General features: G+C 42.7%; 1 protein-coding gene across 1 annotated transcript in view; it reads right to left on the reverse strand.

Annotated features, from left to right (window-relative positions):
• The window catches only part of LOC126195031 (DNA mismatch repair protein Msh6), a 321830-nt gene extending 303359 nt beyond the window's left edge, over positions 1 to 18471 (reverse strand). The window contains exon 1 of the mRNA XM_049933475.1: positions 18245 to 18471. Coding sequence (XP_049789432.1) covers positions 18245 to 18365 — 121 coding nt within the window. The 5' untranslated portion in view covers positions 18366 to 18471. The remainder of the gene's footprint in view (positions 1 to 18244) is intronic.
• Positions 18472 to 18841: the final 370 nt, after the last annotated feature.

Genomic DNA, 18841 nt, shown 5'->3' on the forward strand with positions numbered 1-18841 from the left:
CCGTGGTTATAGGTGGCTGATGCTCTTCGTCCCTGTCATGTAAATTGTCAGAATATTCTTCATTTTTTAGCAGTGTAACACACCCGGAACATAACTTTTGTCCTGGTTTCATGTTAAGTCCCATGCACTGATTCACTTTCAATACTGATTTTGTATCTATTTCTCTGAGGCTACACTTCACTGTCTTCTTATGAATCCGAAATGGATCAAAACAACTATTTTGTAGGAAAGAATACTTATCCAGAAACACTTTCATATGATGATAACAAACACTAAAGTTTTCTGGAACTGTACTTCGTGTGCCCACAGGGTGTATCCGGAATCTTCATAGCAACAAATCTTGGTCCGATTCATCCAGATCATGCAGAACAAAGCGAATGCAACATTTTGTTCCATATGTTGTTTTATGACATTCAGATGCTTGTGCTCTACCAATACTGCAACTTGTTTGAACAAAAGCACCACTAGTACACTCTTCTGCCTCCATACTGACTTTCCACAACAGTAGTTACCAGTCTAAACTAAAATCTTAAAAACATGTGTAACCTGTATTTGTTGCTTGTTTCCTTTGTTGTTCCTGCCTAACAATGACTCATTCTCTCCCTGAAAACTACCATTGTTTAACTTTCTGTTGTCTAATGGTTCCCACTAATTGCTACAGCTTTATCTGAAACAAGCTGTTTGCATCATCACTATTACTTGCTAAATCGTGTTAAAAGAAACGTAACCAAATACATCTATGTCAACTTCCATTGTACACAAATGCCTTGCAATAACAAGTTGAAATTTTGCGACATATTATATTATGGTCTACTTACGCAGTGTTTGAAATTTGGCTGGGATATCACTTGTCCCTTTTGTGCTACCACACTTCGAAAATCCATGTTTTGCAATTAATTTTTCATATTTTTGTGTGTATGTAACTCTGTTTGTGTGACAGATATGGGCAAGGAGAGTTCTGTGTGTATTTAGGCCACATTAAGCTTACCACAAAAAAATTTATACCCTTTTTGAGTGAATTATATTTGGCATAGAGGGCACCTACAATATGTACCTTTTAACGTATTACTTTTTTTAATCACATTTTGGAATTTTTTATTTCCCCTCAGAAATATGTTGTTGGTGTTTTGATTCATAGTGTGTGTTCTCTAAGTGGATGTTACTGGGTTGTAAAAATTTCACTGGACTGTGCGGAATAGTTCCAAAGTTATTAAGACCTGAAGTTGCGTCTGAAGATAGATTGCCAGATGCGGGTTGCAATTTCCGGGTCACACCACCTTCAATCACAAGTCATAATTCTGGAACTAATTGGCAGGGGAACTTAAAATTTTGTACATGAGTGTTCCACATTTGGTAGCATTGGTGTGCTAAATTTCAGCCAAATCTGAGACTATCAGCTGGAACATTTTCTCAAATTGGTTGAATTGACATGGAATGACCCTATTCAGACTTGAATGATTGCAAGAGTGCAGAATGAAATTATCACAAAGAAAACTATAGCATAAGGAGACACGAGTACATGACACAGAAGTTACGAAGCGAAAACAATGGATGATCAAACTGAACAGGTTGCTCAGCATGTGTATTTGGGGAGCAAGTTAACTGATGACTGGATGCGTGAAAAAGAAATAAAATCAGGAACTGCAATGAAAAATCAAGCCTCCCAGAAACAGAAACACTTACTATGCGGCAAATTGGAGTTAGAGTAAAGAAAAAGGTACAATAAATACCTCATGTGGTGTGTGTCTCTATAGGACTTTGGACATTGGACAGTGAAGAAGTGAGAAAGAGGCAAACTTAAAGTACCGAGATGGATAGAGAATAATGGAGAAAATAAAATTGTCAGCAAAGCCACAATTTTCAAGGACAGGAGAGCACACCTTTTCTTGATTTCATGCACTGTGGATCAACAAATACAGTAGACATGTCTTGTGAAACATACACAAAACTGAAGTGTCATCCGAAACCGCTGGCATGAGGAACTGTTGTCTGGAACAGTCCCCTTCAAGACAACACATATCCACACACCACTGCCCTCACGAAGGACATGATTCAGTATTTCTGTTGGCAACTTTTCAATCCTACAGTCCTAACCATACATAGCCAGTGATTACAGCCTGAAGATGACAAACTCGAAACTGCCATTGTCAACTAGTTCAATTCCCAGGTGGAAAACTTCTATGCGGAGAGGTTGAAGCAGCTGGCACATTATGAAGCGTGCTTAGGGAAGAACTGTGACTGCATGGATAACTAGCATAGATTTGTAAGAAATTAAAATTGCAAGTAATAGCTTTTTCTAACAAACATAGTTTTTTTAATGAGCGGTTTGGCTCCCCCCCCCCCCCCCCAAACACATTCCCCACCCTTAAAAATTAAATATATTGGCCTACAAATGTTCCTGTAACATTTTCCGTTATCAATTTTACATAATATGCTTCATGCATAGCCTGTTAAAAACTCTTTTTTTAACCACTGCTGCACTGCTCCAGAAGATTGATTCAAGATATTATTGCAAGAAAGTATGAGAAGTACACTAGCTATCTTGTCTGCAAGTCAACCCAATGAGAAAGATTTCTAAATACATAGCAGGCATAACTGAGTGCTTCTCGATAGTCTTACGTGCAAGCTGGAACCACCTCAATTCATTATCCATCTGGATGCCTAAGAACTTTACACATGGAGCCTTATCGAATATCTGCCCGTTTCTCACTTCTTCTGGCACATGCAAATTATTTTTATTTGTTTGGAATAGCTTCCTGTAAGTGAAACTTCCTGGAAGATTAAAACTGTGTGCTGGACCGAGACTCGAACTCGGGATCTTTGCCTTTTGCGGGCAAGTGCTCTACCAACTGAGCTACCCAAGCACAACTCAAGCCCCGTCTCCACAGCTTTACTTCTGCCAGTACCTCGTCTCCTACCTTCCAAACTTTACAGAAGCTCTCCTGCGAACCTTGCAGAACTAGCACTCCTGAAAGAAAGGATATTGTGGAGACATGGCTTAGCCAGAGCCTGGGGTTGTTTCCAGAATGAGATTTTCACCCTGCAGCGGATTGTGCGCTGATATGAAAATTCCTGGCAGATTAAAACTGTGAGGACAGCTTCTGTAAAGTTTGGAAGGTAGGAGACGAGGTACTGGCGGAAGTAAAGCTGTGAGGACGGGGCATGAGTCGTGCTTGGGTAGCTCTGTTGGTAGAGCACTTGCCCGCGAAAGGCAAAGGTCCCGAGTTCGAGTCTCGGTCCAGCACACAGTTTTAGTCTGCCAGGAAGTTTCATATCAGCGCACACTCTGCTGCAGAGTGAAAATCTCATTCTGGAAGCTTCCTGTAAGGCAACAGAGCTGTCTGCTGTCACCCAGTTTTAAACCTGTTCCTCTGCTCTTCAGCCTGTGTCCAGATACTTCCTTCAAGAGTCCTCCAATGTAAATGATTAACAATTTATGCCGGTCACGAGCAGGTGTGAGCAACATACTAAACCTTGTGAGAAACCTTATCAAATGTTTCCCAACTCTCAATTTAGTATTATTTCTGTGGAATCATTTGTTAACACAATCCATTTTTGTCATTAACACCATATCATTAGTTTCTCCAAGCAGAATCTTCTGATCTACATAATTAAAGCTGCTGACATGATCACAAAAAGTGCAAGAAGGTAATTCTCATTTAGTTCTACCAGGACTGGGTTTGTAAGATCATATGATCCTTTCTATGAAGAGAAGCCTTTACAGAAACCAATATGAGCTATAGTAAAAGATTACTGTCGGAAACATTCAATATTCTGTTGCACATAAGCTTCCCTTAAAAAGCTGGAGAAAACGAGATGGAGAGAGATGGATCTTTAATTAGAAATCAGTTTCTTAACTCCCCTAAAGTTTATAAATGGGTGTTACTATTGCATACTTCAGTCTTTAAGGAAATGCTCTTAAGCTCACTTCACACAAATAAGTGATGTGACAGTGGCATGACTGGCCCGGCGCGTGATTGCACCAGTTGTAATGCCGTGACAACACACATTCAAAGTGGCCGTGCTGTTTCTTCCAGTGTGTGCAGTACACTTGAGCAGCTGGGATGGCAAAGTTCTCAGGCGACAATCTTATGCTGATTGCTGCGATTTTGGATGAATGGACAATGGAGCAAAGTTTTATGAATAGTTCAGAATGTCAGAAAATTCACTCTACTTCCTCCTGAACTACTTACAAGTTCATATTGAAAAACGCACCGCATACTGGAGAAAATGTATCACACCAAGATAATGGATCGCCTTTTGCTTAAGGTTGGTCAGTACATAATGTAAATAACACACTCTAGACAGTTTATTGATAATTAAATATATGAAATCAACATTCATAATTATTGTCTTGTGTTGCAGTCTTTAGTGTTTTCTTCTGTTCTGTTTGATACTGATTCGCTACTGCTAATACCCTCCGTGAAATCTTTGTCTACCTTTTTTCTGAGATATGGCTACTGGAGATACACTAAACATGATTTCATTGAATTACCCCAGGGGATATAGTACAGTTTACAAAATCGTATGAGAAATCTACATCACGATTACAGGCAATATAATGGACAAATTTATGACTGCTCCGACAGAAGAAATGTTGAAGAACATCACTACGGATTTTTATTAAATGTGGAATTTTCCCACCTGTATAGAAGCTTCGGATGTGAAACACATTACTATTCAGGCTCCTTCAAACGCTACATCAGTATTCTTTAATTACAAAAATATATTTTTGATGATTTTGTTGGCTCTTGTAGACAATCGATGTACATTTGTTACTACTGATTTTGAGGAATATGGAAAGAACTGTGATGGGTATTTTCTTCCAATTAAAATTTAGGTAAAGCACTTCAACCAGGCTCCTTGTGAATGCAAGAGCAAATTCTACCATACCAAACACTGATAGTCAAGTTCGTATGTTCTAATGACATACTTTATGCAACCACATCCAAGGGATAATTTGAACAAGTGTAAGCACAACTTCAGCTCTTGTCTGAGTCATGCCAAGAGGACAACTGAAAACGATTTTGGTATATTGCCTGAAAAATTTAGACTTTACAACAGGTGGATTAAAGCCACTCTAAAGTTTGTAGTTACATAATTACAGCCACTTGCTTACTGTATAATTCCTTTAAAAAGTAAAATAACTACATACAATTATGTCACTCAGCAACTGGATACGAGTGGTCAGGGTCACATAATACGAAGGTCACATTTGCAAGGAATGAATGCAAACGACAGATGCATTTCATGTAAAAGAAATTCACTGAATATTTTTGTTCTGAGACTGGATCTCTCCCTTGGTTATCAAGAACCTACATATAAGAAAATGTTACACCTATATTGTTAAAACAATGCTCTTTTGCTTACATTGCCACTATTTAATGATTTAAATTAAAGATATATACAAGTATTTCATTGCCAGTTGCTTTTATTTTTGCTTCTATTTTAGTCCAAAGTGTATTCTTCAGCTCTGTGTCCATGTACTTGGGATTGGAGAGATCGTTCAACAAAGGGAGGTTTCGTATTAATTCAATATGTTTTTCTTTATTCGTGTTTATGATGATAAACTACTGCACAACACAACAATATCACCATGCCAGATGTGAAGTGAGAAAACAGAAAGTGTGAACATCGCTCTTTAAATTTCTAGAGCAATACCTTCTAACACATTGGCAGTACAATGGGCTGGTCATGGCACTGTTACATTACTAATGTGTGTGAAGCAGACTTTACTCATAAACTAGTTACAGAGGCAACACAATGTAGCATGTACTCGACTAATGACTGAAGAAGTGCTTGAGGCATTTGACATCATGAATCCTGCAGGGTTGTCCACCAATCCATAAGAGTACGAGGGGGTGGAGATCTCTTCTGAACAGCACATTGCAACGCTCAATAATCTTCACGTCTGGGGAGTTTGATGGCCAGTGAAAGTGTTTAAACTCAGAAGAGTGTTCCTGCAGCCACTCTAGCAATTCTTGACGTGTGGGGTGTCGCATTGTCCAGTCCCATATTACTCCAACTGCACATGTCCCACACCATTACAGAGTGTCCACCAGCTTGAATAGTCCCCTGCTGACATGCGGGGTAAATGGATTCATGAGGTTGGCTCCATACTCTTACACGTCCATGAGCTGGATACTATTTGAAATGAGACTCGTCTGACCAGGCAGCATGTTTCCAGTCATCAACAGTCCAATATTGGTGTTGATGGGCCCAGGCAAGGCGTAAATCTCTGTGTCGTGCCATATTGATGATGTTTCGTTAATGGCCCTGCACTGAAATCTGCAGCAATTTGCGGCAGGGTTGCACTTTTGTCACGTGTAACGATTCTCTTCAGTCGTCGTCCATCCCATTCTGGCAGGATCTTTCTCCAACTGCAGCAATGTCAGATATTTGATGTTTTACCAGATTCCTTATATTCACGGTATACCCACGAAATGGTCATATGGGAAAATCCCCACTTTATCGCTACCTCTGAGATGCTGTGTCCCATCGCTCATGCGCCGATTGTAACACCCAGTTCAAACTCATTTAAATCTTCATAACCTACCATTGTAGCAGCTGTAACCAATCTAACAACTGCACCAGATACTTGATGCTTATATAGGCGTTGCCGACCGCAGCGCCGTATTCTGTGTGTTTACACATCTCTGTATTTGAATACGCCCTTTCTGTACCAGTTTCTTTTGTACCTCAGTGTACATTCCCATTAGAATAATAAAACAATTAAGCTGGTTGTATACATGCTTACTGCACCCCCCCCCCCCCCCCAACCACAAAAAAAAAAAAGAAATATTAATTTTCTATTATGTATACTTTCCATATCTCATGGAAAAATTACTTTGTTGTGAGCATGCTTCTCATTGACCTTTAAAACAATGTTATCTGGTGGTACATATACTTCCCTAGGCACATAAAAGACGCAAGAGATATTTCATTACAATAATTAAAAGCTATACCATATTTCATGACAAACAAACTATAGCTGGTGCAGCAAACTACCACTACATTCCAGGAGTAGCCCCTCTTCTAACTATAACCTACTGTACATCCCTCAAACAAAAAGCCATGTCCACTTCTTGGAAAAAGGCACAGGTCGTAGTGGAAGTGATCCACAAAACTACTGTCCAATATCCTTGACAATATCCTTGTAAAATCTTAGGACATGTTCTGAGCTCAAACATAACAATTTATCTTAACAGAATGACCTTGTTAATCCCAAACAGCATGGATTTCGAAAACACGGATCATGTGAAACCCAACTTACACTTTTCTCACATGACATACTGAAAGCTTTGGATCAAGGCAATCAGGGAGATGCAGAGTTTCTTGTACCTACGCTTTGAGCCGTGGTGGCATTTCCTTTCGAATTCCTGGCACCACTAGCTCGATATGGTTTGAGGCCTTAAGAACTTTGCTTGAGGTCGTTGATGGGGGATGGGGCGTGTTGTGGCGTGGAGAGTGGTAATGATCAAGGACAACGGTATGAGAGGTCCGACCGGCGAGTAAGGCAAGCACTTGCACAAGCATCTTGGGCACGAAGTCTGGTGATTGGTGAGTGGTTGCTGGGCATATTTGTGGACCCCACAGTGTTGCACAGGGTCGAGTAAATGCAATGCTGAGGGCGCTGCCAAACCATAAACCATACTTCCATAGTCAATTCGGGATTGGACAAGGGCTCTGTAGGGCTGCAGCAGCTTACACCCCAATTGGTGTTGCTCAGGCAATGGAGTGAACTGAGATGCTGCCAGCACTTCTGCTTAAGCTGACAAATATTAGGGAGCCAAGTCAATCGAGTGTCGAAAACCAGTCCTAGGAATTGATGTGTCTCCACTACAGTGAGTGGATCGTCATTAAGGTAAAGTGCGCGTTCCGGTTGAACGGTATGATGCCGACAGAAGTACATGACACACGACTTTGCGACTGAAAACTGGAAGCCATGAGCTACAGCCCATGACTGCGCCTTGTGGATGGCTCCCTGGAGGTGCTGCTCAGCAACAACAGTACTGGAGCAGCAATACGAAATGCAGAAGTCGTCTGCACACAGAGAAGGTGAAACAGAGGGCCCGACAGCTGCTGCTAGACCGTTAATGGCCACTAAAAATAGAGACGCTCAATACAGAGCCCTGTAGGACTCCATTCTCCTGGATATGGATGGAACTATGGGAGTCACCAACTTGGACAGGGAACGTAAGGAGCGACAGGAAGTTTCGGATAAAAATTGCGAGTTGTCCCGGAGACCCCACTAATACAATGTGGCAAGGATATGATGTCACCAAGTCATGTCGTATGCTTTATGCAAGTCAAAAAAGACGGCAATCTGGTGTTGCCGTCTGGAAAAGGCTGCTCGGATGGCAGACTCATTGGACACAAGATTATCAGTGGTACAGCGACCCTGGCGGAAGCTGCCCTGACATGGAGCCAGCAAGCCACGTGACTCCAGGACCCAACCCAACCGCTGACGTACCATACGTTCCAGCAGCATACAAAGAACGTTGGTGAGGCTGATGGGCCAATAGCTCTCCACATCAAGCGGGTTTTTACCGGGTTTGAGCACCGGAATGATGGTGCTCTCAGGTTAGTTGGTTAGTGTTGTTTAACGTCCCGTCGACAACGAGGTCATTAGAGACGGAGCGCAAGCTCGGGTTAGGGAAGGATGGGGAAGGAAATCGGCCGTGCCCTTTCAAAGGAACCATCCCGGCATTTGCCTGAAACGATTTAGGGAAATCACGGAAAACCTAAATCAGGATGGCTGGAGACGGGATTGAACCGTCGTCCTCCCGAATGCGAGTCCAGTGTGCTAACCACTGCGCCACCTCGCTCGGTGATGGCGCTCTCAAGCCATTGCGATGGAAAGATGCCATCGCACCAGATCTGGTTGAAGATGATGAAGAGATGTCATTTGTAGTCAAATGAGAGATGTTTAATCATCTGGCTGTGGATGCGATCAGGCCCAGGAGCTGTGTCGGGGCAATGTGCAAGGGCACTGAGGAGCTCCCACGCTGTAAATGGGGCGTTATAGGATTCACTGCAGCATGTAGTGAATGAGAGGATGATCCCTTCCAGTTGCCATCTGAGTGTGCGAAAGGCTGGGGGGTAATTCTCCGATGCTCAGTAAAGTGCTCGGCAATCGCGTTTGCGTCTGTACATAACTCGCCATTTATGACAACACTGGGGACAGCTGTTGGGGCTTGACACCTGAAAAGACGTTTGATCTTTGCCCAGACTTGGGAAGGTGACATGTGGCACCCAATGCTGGAGACGTATCTCTCCCAACACTCCTCCTTCCGTTGTTTGATAAGGTAACGAACATGGGCACGGAGCAGTTTCAAGGCTTTGAGGTGCTCCAGGGAAGGGTGCCGCTTATGCTGCTGTAGAGCTCGCCAACACTCCTTAATTGCTTTAGTGAGTTCAACTGACCACCAATGGACTGCCTCACGCCTCGGGCATCCTGAAGGGCGAGGGATTGCGTTTTCTACCGCAGAAACAATTGTGCTAGTCACCTGCTCAACCATCACATGGATACATGGATGTTACTGTGTGGGGAAGATTCAGCGATGACAGCAGAGGTGAAACTTCCCCTTTCCACCTTGTTCAAAGCCCATCTGGGCAGGTGTTCGCATGCCTGATGCTGGGGCAGTGACAGGAAGATGGGGAAGTGGTCACAACCACACAGGTTGTCATGTGCTCTCCAGTGGATAGATGGGACAAGTCCCGGGTTGCAAATTGATAAATCAATGGCCGAGTAACTACCATGAGCCACACTGAAATGTGTGGCGGCCCCAGTATTTAAGACGCAGAGGTCGAATTGCAACAGTAAAGTTTCGACATCTCTGCCTCGGCCAGTAAGCATGGTACCACCCCACAAGGGGTTATGGGCATTAAAATCTCCCATAAGTAGGAAAGGTTTACGGAGTTGATCAATCAGTGCAGCTAATACATTCAGGGGTACTGCACCATCTGGAGGAAGATACACATTGCAGACAGTTATTTCCTGCGTTGTCCTTATTCTGACAGCTACAGCTTCAAGAGGGGTTTGAAGGGGCACATGTTCACTACAGAGTGAGTTTAGGACATAAACGGAGACTCCCCCTGACACTCGATTATAGTCGCTAAAGTTCCTGTAATATCCCTTACAGCCGCGGAGGGCGGCAGCCTGCATTGCTGGGAACCAAGCTTCCTGGATGCAGGTAGCAGATGTAAAGCTTAACAGTTGCCATAGCTCAGCCAAGCAGTGGAAAAAACCACCGCAATTCCACTGGAGGATGACATCGTGAGACTGGGAAGGCATGGAACATTCAATGCGGCAGTTTACGCCTCAGAGTCACCTGCTGCCAAAGATTTATTGCCTGAGCAGTCTATATTCATTGTGTCTGAGGGTCTGTCGAGATCTAGGTCCTCAGCAGATGCCAAAATCACCCCATCCTCAGCCGCAGAGCTAGTAGGTAGCAGTGGTGTGGGTGCCACTGCAATTTCCTTGATTGTAGGGGTTTTCTTTTTGGATTTCTCTCATTGCTCCTTGAGTTTCCCTGGCTGGGAGGACTTCACTGGCTCAGTCTCTGAGACTGAGGATGAGCGTGAAGCCCTACGACCAGCTGCTTTTGGGCTCTTCAGCCATTGGCAGGTGTTGTCTTTCCCACTAGAAAAAACCTGGAAAGGGAGTGACCCAAGTGGCCCCTTCCTAACGAGAGAAGCCGAAGAGGACTTACACTCCTCCAGCTTAGAAATGGGGGCGGATGTCCCTGATGGTTGGGGGGGGGGGGGGGGGGTTTGCTACCGAAGTAGGTGGTGCAGGAGCAACAGGGAGGGAAATGACTCCCACCATCAAGGGGGCAGGTGTAGTCTTACAGCTCTGAGAGGCAACCTGGTTGGTGTAGCTGATGGTGCCATAACTGTTGTAGCGGTGGCATAGACGATGTCATACCCACAGGATGCAGGCGCTCAAATTTTCTCTTAGCCTCAGTGTAGGTCAGTCTATCCAGGATCTTGTACTCCATGGTTTTCCTTTCTTTCTGGAGAATCCTGCAGTCAGGTGAGCAAGGCGAATGGTGCTTTCTGCAGTTGACACAGATGGGAGGCAGGGCACATGGAGTAATAGGATGTGATGAGCATCCGCAATCTCAGCATGTGACGCTGGAAGCACAGTGGGAAGACGTATGGCCGAACTTCCAGCACGTAAAAGCACCGCATCGAGGGAGGGATATAGGGCTTTACATCACACCGGTAGACCATCACCTTGACCTTCTCGGGCAATGTATCACCCTCAAAGGCCAAGATGAAGGCACCGGTGGCAACCTGATTATCCTCTGGAGCCCGGTGGACATGCCGGACAAAATGTACATCTCACCACTCTAAATTGGCGTGCAGCTTACTGTCAGACTGCAAAAGAAGGTCTCTGAAGTATGATACCCTGGACCATATTTAAGCTCTTATGGGGCATGATGGTTACAGAAACATCCACCAGCTTGTCACAAGCGAGTAACTCCTGTGACTGGGCAGAGGATGCCGTTTTGATCAAGACTGACCCAGATTTCATTTTGGACAAGCCCTCCACCTCCCCAAACTTGTCCTCTAAATGCTCAACAAAAAACTGAGGCTTTATCGTCATGAAAGATTCCCCATCAGCTCTCAAACATACAAGGTACCGGGGCTAATAAGATCTGCTGCCATCCTTAGCCTGATGTTCCTCCCACGGTGTGGCAAGGGAGGGAAACGATTTGGGGTCGTTCTTCTGTGCATTGAATTGAGCTCGTGATCGCTTAGAGAAGGCTGATGTTTCATGACCAGCAAGAGATGATGGACTACGCTTCATCGCATGTCATCCGCCCTGATGCCTCCCACTCCGACCAGGGACCCTCCCCATAGGCACCACCCAGCCACAGCAAAGGCCACCTGGCAGGATGCCACTGCCGGTAGTCCCGATGCCCCAGGGGGATGTGCATCTCCCCCTTGGCATACGTGAGGAGTTAACAGCGCAGGCATCAGCACAGCGACCCCTGTGTGGTCAGGGGGCTACAAGAAACAGGGTACATGGCGGCCCCACCACAACGGACTGGCTACTGTGCTGAATATCAGGTGCAAAGAAGTCCATGGTCATCGTCGATGCAGAAATCAACAATGCATAGTGCATGGTGGAAAACACACCCAGGAAGGTGTCCTCGCCCAAGAGATGGAGAATGGGTGGGACTGGAATGCGACGATGAGAAAGTGGGCTAAAGCTCTCAATGCACGATGGACACGATGCACCTTTTAAGGTGGGTGCCCTTCCCCAATTGGCTCGCTCTTCAGGAAAATTTTGAAGAATGGAGGTCAAACCCTACAGGCAACCATCACATAAAGGCCGAAACATGTGAAACTCCTTTTAGTTGCCTTGTACGACAGGCAGGAATACCTCGGGCCTATTCTAACCCCCAGACCTGCAGGGGGGGGGGGGGGGGGTGACTTCTTGTCTAGAAGGTTGTAGATACGAAACTCATGAAAAATAGTAACTGTTTTTATTTCTAAATCCAATCAAAAACCTACATTTTTATTCAGTTACCTGATACAAATGTATTTTTTAAATTTCTGGTACTTTACTGTATCGTTTTCATTATTGTACTGACTTTTTTATTTGCCCTTATTTTTCTCCCTATCATTCATTTTTTCATTTTAAATGTGCCAGTATTGTCTATAATCTATAACAAGTGCCAACCAGGACTGCACTTCGGTTGGTAAAATGGCAGTTCATGTAGCCAAGTGTGAGGACAGTTTCAGGTTACCAACAAATGACAGCAAGAAATTGCAATTTGTTTTCCAGTGCTGAAACTGACATTTTTCTGTCTTGAGTTTGCTCACAGAGATTAGCTGTGACTGGCACGAACAAAGCTGTCATGATTTTAGTTCGCCACAGACTGTTGACTGCTGTTTTCTCCAATACACTGCACATCATGAGGTTGTGGGTTGGCTTCGGTCATGGGTTTAAATTCAGGGCTACAAAACGCATCATGTGCCGCAGTTTAGTCATTGGTCACTTAAAATCTGTTGTTGACAGAGCATCTCTTCTCTCTGTTATACCTCATGGTAGCCGCTTCCAACATTGCTCCGCATTGCACATTAACAGAATTTGTGTAGTGACACAGTGTGTGTGTGTGTGTGTGTGTGTGTGTGTGTGTGTGTGTGTGTGTGTGTCACTTATAACGAAGTGATAGTCAGCAGCCAATGTGACAACACTGTAGTCGCAAGTGATGGACATCAACTATCAAGTAATTTTAATCAGACTATAGTAAGTACTTCATATTAAACCACCAGATAAAAGCAACAAAAGTAAGACTGAGCACGTTTGTAGCAGAATACAATTGTTCTTTCAACATAATGGAACGTTTACAGCAATTTGTTAACTCAGTTCATCCAGATAAAGAGATTTCAAAAAAAGTTACTTGGAGGTGGACAAAAGTGACATCCATCATGAAGAGTGTGACTGGCATTAACAGCTAACATAGGGTGTGACTAGGGACTAGAGAAAATACATTTCCTGTAACTGTGGATGAATCCACAGATATAAGCATTACAAAACACTTGTGTCTAGTCACACGTGTTAATGCAGGGGATATTATTGATACTTTTTATGAGCTTCTGCCTGTACGTGATGGAACAGTATAACTCCACTAGAAAATTGTTAGTTCATTGGCAGCAAACTGACATGTTGCAGCATTCGCCTGTACGGCCATCAACCCACATGGCACAATAACAACAGAAAACAGTTTTGCAGCAGTTCCACTAGGTGGCCCTAGCAGCGCCACCAGGGGAGACATTTGTATCAGCGACCCATGTGAACTAAAATAGTTCCTGCAACATCCTGCCATGTGACAAAATTTAGGCCCGCGCACCGCTGTCCAGAGAGAGTTCGTGTCAAGCCAGAGCAACTGATGGACATCTACTCCACTATGACGCCGCCACCTGCTGTCGACTGGCTGTCTTTTCGATGGACACCGCCTGGCCTCTGCAACTCCACCAACTGTCCAGTCGCCATGGTTGAATGGTTCACAAACTTTGGCAGCACATTGACTAATGTCACTGTGCACACACTAAAAGTTAACTTTTGTGGAACGTGGTTTCCCTGTCTAGTAGCAGAACATTGTAAAACATTAGTTTGTGGAAAACTCTACCAAGTATGGCACTGAGTTGTTGAACTCAGCTCGTCACTCATTTTAGAGTGTTAATTGTGTTTGGTTCATCAGATTAGACGAACATACTATCTTTTTCAAAAAAACTAATATCCCCTACAAAGAAAATTTAACGGGGTTTGCAGCAGACAAGGCTTCTACTACAATGGAAAAGAGACAACCTCTTTTTACACTCCTCCAAGCCGATGTTCCAAACTCACGAGGTGCGACAATAAAGGAATGAGTGATTTTCTTTGCAAGAAGTAGCAACTCTGCAGGCTTCCGTAGGCACAATTTCTTTGACCTTGGTCTATAAGCTGCTTCTAGTCCAAGCGGCACATCAATGCAGCTTCTCAGTCGTGAGTTGTGCTGTAACAAGTTAACACGTGTTTGTGTCTCTCGTCACTGAAATGGAACCGCATAATATTGCGCAACGGCATGCCATTTATTTTTGCACTAAATTGGGTGAAAACGCGACGAAAACTTACGGTAAGCTTCAGAAAGCTTTTGGAGATGAGGTTATGTCAAGAGCTCAAGTTTTTCACTTGCATAAAATGTTTAGTAAAGGCTGAACTAATGTTGAAGATACAGACTACAATGGACAATCATCAACCTCACAGATGGATGTCAACTTGGCCAGGGTGCATGAACTCGTACGATCTGATCGAAGATTATCCCTGAAAATGATTGCAGAAGAACTGAACATCAATTGAGAAACAGTTCGTCTAATAATAACTGAAGGTCTTGGTATGAGAAAGATTTGTGCAAGAATCACGATACCATGCCATCCCATTTTTAACCTCAAAACAAATTTCAGTACTACCAAAATGGTGGTCAAGGGGCATAATTTTCAAACAACACAAGATGTCCAAAAAGCTGTGACGAGGGTCTTGGAGGATATTACAGAAGGTAAGTTCCAGAAATATTACCATCAATGGCAAAAGTGTTGGAAAAAGTGTGTGTAATCAGAAGGGAACTACTCTGATGGTGACAACACTAAACTAGAGTAAAACGGTAAGCAACATTTTTTTTTTTTCACATCCGTCTCATTACTTATTGTCGCACCTCGTATATGTCATGAGGTGCATTTACCATTCATTTAACCTCTGTGCCTCTTATGCAATCTGCACCGGGTAGTGGAGGCATCAATATTTAAAAAATAAAAAAAAAAATTTAAAAAATGAACTAAAATTTTTAAAAAAATGAATAAAAAATTTGAAAAATAAATTTTTCAATGCTTGAACTGTAATAAATAATATGTAAATAAATAATATTAGTTACTAATTTTGCATTCTTGTCATGACTAAATAAGGACAAATGACAGCTACGGTTCGTCTCCATTGCAATTCCTTACAGAAGTCTATTTTTTTCTTTTTTTGGGGTTTTTGTCCATTTCTTTCACTCCAACATTGTTGGCAACACTGGCTCACCCCCATTACTATAATAGTTTATGTATATAGAGATGAAGAGTGGTCTTATTACACTTCCCTGGGGTATTCCTAGGACTACCCGCCATCTAAGACAATAAGTCCACTACTGGGTTTCTCAACTTAAAAAAGTCTTTAAACCTCACACACATCTGAGAACCTAATCCATTTGCTCTGACTTTTGTTAACGGACTGCAATGTGACACTGTGCCAAATGCTTTCAGCAAATTTAGGAATATGGAATCTACAAGCTCTCCTTCATTACTTGTTTGCAGGATACTGTGCAAGAAAAAGGCAGCATAGTATGTAGAGACACATAAAATTTATTCACAGTTGTGGATACGGACAACTATCAGCTGTATAATGGAATGATAACAATGACCGGGATTTAAACCCGGATTTTCCGTTTATCGCGAGTGGTCGCCTTGCCATTTGGCTATCTGAGCATGACTCACAGCCAGAACCAAGTTTCCATATGTTGTCAACTGTTCTGCTGGACACCTTACAGTGGTTTGCAGAATGTAGAATGGCCAGCGACGAAAAATTTCCTGCCTTAGTCTTGTCATTGGAAATTTGTTTCAAAAATGGTTCAAATGGCTCTGAGCACTATGTGACTTAACATCTGAGGTCATCAGTCCCCTAGAACTAACCTAAGGACATCACACACATCCATGCCCGAGGAAGGATTCGAACCTGTGACCGTAGCAGTCGCGCGGTTCCGGACTGAAGCGCCTAGAACCACTCGGCCACCACGGCCGGCTGGAAATTTGTTCTAAGTAACAGTGACATTAGTTTTGGAGAGCAAGGATTCACTGCTATTACAATAACCCACAAGAAAAACTTGGGAAATGCCTCCACATGCAGTAACGAGGATGTTATTCCCCAGTCATCATTAATCTATTTATTAAATCTTCAATCATCCCTCTTCCTCCGAAGACTCTGCACTATGTTCTCATTAAATGATGGATGATCCTTTAACAGTTTCAAGTTAACAAGGGGTGAAACCTGCTGAACAGTTCCATTACCAAGTTCCTAAAATTATTGCCACAGTCTTGAAAAATTAAAACAGAAGGACAATTTCTCAAGTGTGCCTTCTCTCAATGAAAATACAGTCTGCCGGGAAAGCTTTAAACATCACATCAAAATACAGTCTGTTTCATACACTTGTGCCTTATCTTGTCAGCTTGGAATTATGTTTTTTGAGTGTGGCCAACATCCATTTTGCTACAAGGGTATTGTACAGAATGTCTCCTACAGAGCATGCTACAACTAAGTACCAGTAAGCATAAAACGAGGGCATACACTGAAGTGTGTTCCACCTGAATATCCATTTAACTACACACAGCAACATTTAATTGAATGAACACCACAGCTCTTTAACTCTTCTCTCCCTCTTCCAGTAACCCAACTCCAAAAGACTGTGAATGTTAATATGGACTATAAACAATAGAGCAAATGAATGCCACAGCTAAATGACATGGCTAAAATCTTACCTTTTTGTTTTTGTCGCTAGCTTGTAACATATATCCCTCAATAAGGAAAAACACAACTTCCTTCTTGCATATACATATGTCAATAAAGCCTCCCCTCTTCGTCACTCCCATCCTTGTCCTCATCCACCATGTCACACATCCTATTCTACACTCTCTGTAATCAGGACCCAGTGCCCGTGTGTGTGTGTGTGTGTGTGTGTGTGTGTGTGTGTGTGTGTGTGTGTGTGTAATATCCAACAGTCCACCTGTAAATGTTCCTGTATGCAGCCCAATGTCTCATACTTGTGGAGAGTAGTAATCTATCCCAATTAAAATGGTTGTCAATTTATTTAAAATTACAAATTCAATTTAAAAATTACAAAAATTTAAAACAGCATGGCAACAAACATTGAAAATAGTCACCTATTATATATACACGAGCATGTGCTTTGGTTATGGGTAACAATAAGAAATTGTTTTGAAGGATTTCCTGGTGTCTAGAAACATAACACCACCCTGTGCTCCACTATCTACAGCCCTCTGGACCTCATGAATGAATTGCCTATCCAGTAAACAAATGTCACGTGCGTTAGTGAACATTCTATATAGAACCAAAATTCCTGCATTAAAACACTATCATTACACTGAAACTAATAAACAGTAGAAATTAACATAAGTAATGTAACTTATGTTATTTTTTCCGGTACCACTTCACTAACAAAACAGCATCGATAACACTGTCAACTAAGATTCCAATTAGGGCTAGGCCTACTTTGAGAGTAAAACAAATCCTATTTTCTAACAAAAACCAAAAATAAATTTGCCTGTTACGTTCAATTGTAAAAATTATGAAGACGCATTACGCGATTTAACAACTTCCCTAAACCTAAAGTAACATAGGATCCCATGTTATGCAAAGCAGAGAACCTAGAGGCAATGCTCTTACGACGTACAGGATGGACTGTTAATACTCAATAACAATGGGATAAATTACACATGCTGCATGCTCCCGAGATCTTATGGTTCGTCAATATATTTCACTCTATTAGTATACACACAGTAAGCAACAGCTGAGCGCATTGACAATGTTCGAATACGTTCAACTGAACGATTCACGTGCAAACCCCCCCACAACACCAACACTCATTCGCTCACTCTTTCATTAGAGTATCAGCAGTACTATAACTCAATTATTTACCTCTACTCCGCTTCCCATCTGCTCCATTTACTTTCTGTTCGGCACTACACGGGTTTTGCCCTGTAGATTTCCGTTTACTTGGCTGCCCGAAGTAAGAAAACAGCGTATTCTTCTGTGACATATCTCACCCTGTTGTTTTCACACTTTGTCACCGCATAAACAATATTGCCGCCAAAATTCGCCCACACGCGCTCAAAGCAGTATTTTGTTCTCTTTGGCATCATGTGAACACAGACAATCCGTATGAAAACAAAGCGCATTGAAAACAAGTTCTGCCATCTAGCGTCAAGGCGGGTAAGCCCATGCAATTAAATTGACGCCACTAACAGTGGCATAGTTTGTCTTAGACGGACCCTGAATCAAAATTTATCACCGGGCTCTTTTACACGACTGTGACGAAGTTCAAATGGAGGGTAAAGATTTTTCACAAAAGAAACAAACACTCTCATTTTGAATAAAATAAATATTTATTGATTAAGTGCAGGTTACATAGGTTGTTGTTGTTGTGGTGGTGGTCTTCAGTCCTGAGACTGGTTTGATGCAGCTCTCCATGCCACTCTATCCTGTGCAAGCTTCTTCATCTCGCAGTACCTACTG

The sequence above is a fragment of the Schistocerca nitens genome, chromosome 7 (genome assembly GCF_023898315.1).
Source record: "Schistocerca nitens isolate TAMUIC-IGC-003100 chromosome 7, iqSchNite1.1, whole genome shotgun sequence".
Lineage (NCBI taxonomy): Eukaryota > Metazoa > Arthropoda > Insecta > Orthoptera > Acrididae > Schistocerca > Schistocerca nitens.